Source organism: Varanus komodoensis, unplaced genomic scaffold (genome assembly GCF_004798865.1).
Source record: "Varanus komodoensis strain SLA01 unplaced genomic scaffold, ASM479886v1 scaffold112, whole genome shotgun sequence".
Taxonomy (NCBI): domain Eukaryota; kingdom Metazoa; phylum Chordata; class Lepidosauria; order Squamata; family Varanidae; genus Varanus; species Varanus komodoensis.
This window is the reverse complement of record NW_025335322.1, coordinates 12244-12984: the sequence shown is the minus strand read 5'-3', so window position 1 is coordinate 12984 and position 741 is coordinate 12244. Positions and strand designations below refer to the sequence as shown.

At 52.4% G+C, this 741-nt stretch overlaps 1 gene segment (V, D, J or C); it reads right to left on the bottom strand.

Annotated features, from left to right (window-relative positions):
* Nucleotides 1-416: 416 nt before the first annotated feature.
* LOC123018612 overlaps nucleotides 417-741 on the bottom strand; it is a gene marked incomplete at its 5' end in the record, with an annotated part of 2904 nt that continues 2579 nt past the window's right edge. The window contains 1 exon segment of the C gene segment in view: nucleotides 417-741. Coding sequence covers nucleotides 547-741 — 195 coding nt within the window.

The following is a 741-nucleotide window of genomic DNA, read 5'->3' as shown; positions in this document are numbered from 1 at the left end:
CCATCCCGAAAGACAAGCAGGTCCCGTGGGGAAACTCCTCCAGTCTGCCAGTGTCTTCCCTCTCAGTTCCCCAGGCAGTATCCCAGGAGGTGCTGCGTGGCTCCTCACGGGCCACCACGTCCAGCTCACCATGGCTCTGAAGTGGCCTCTGTGCCACCAACAGCAGCGAGGACAAGAGGCCGGTTGGCTGCAAAAGGGCAGCGCGGTGCAATGCATCCTGCAGCTCCCAGCCGGGCCCTGGGGGCACCAGCAGCTTCTGTTGGTAGTTGCTCAAATTCAAGCATACCATGCGGAAGTACCGAGATGGGTTCAGATGACAGGGCAAACCAGAGAGATTAAAGAAGCCACCGTTGCTTGTTGTGTTGTGTGAACCCACCCACTGCCACTCCGGGAAGAGACAGCAATCACGGGCCCGCTTGGGCAAGTTCTCTTTTATTCAGCCATTGGCAACACATGCATGTACAGTCACAGAGGGTTTGATCTAACAGTAGTAAAGAAAATTCTGGGGAAGGAGGAAAGGGGTGCAACTCTGGATGAGGAGGGTCTTCATTTTTTACCCTGTGATTTTGCAATTCTTTTTTGGATAAACTTCTCAGGAAAGCCTTCGTGGACAATCGTCAGGGTGTAGGTATCACCTTTGTTCCAGTCTGTCTTCTTGACTTTCAGTTTACTGTAGAAGAAAAAGGTGCTCCCCTCTCTGATGATTGGGCTATTGATATAACCGCCTTCAATGGTGGCGTT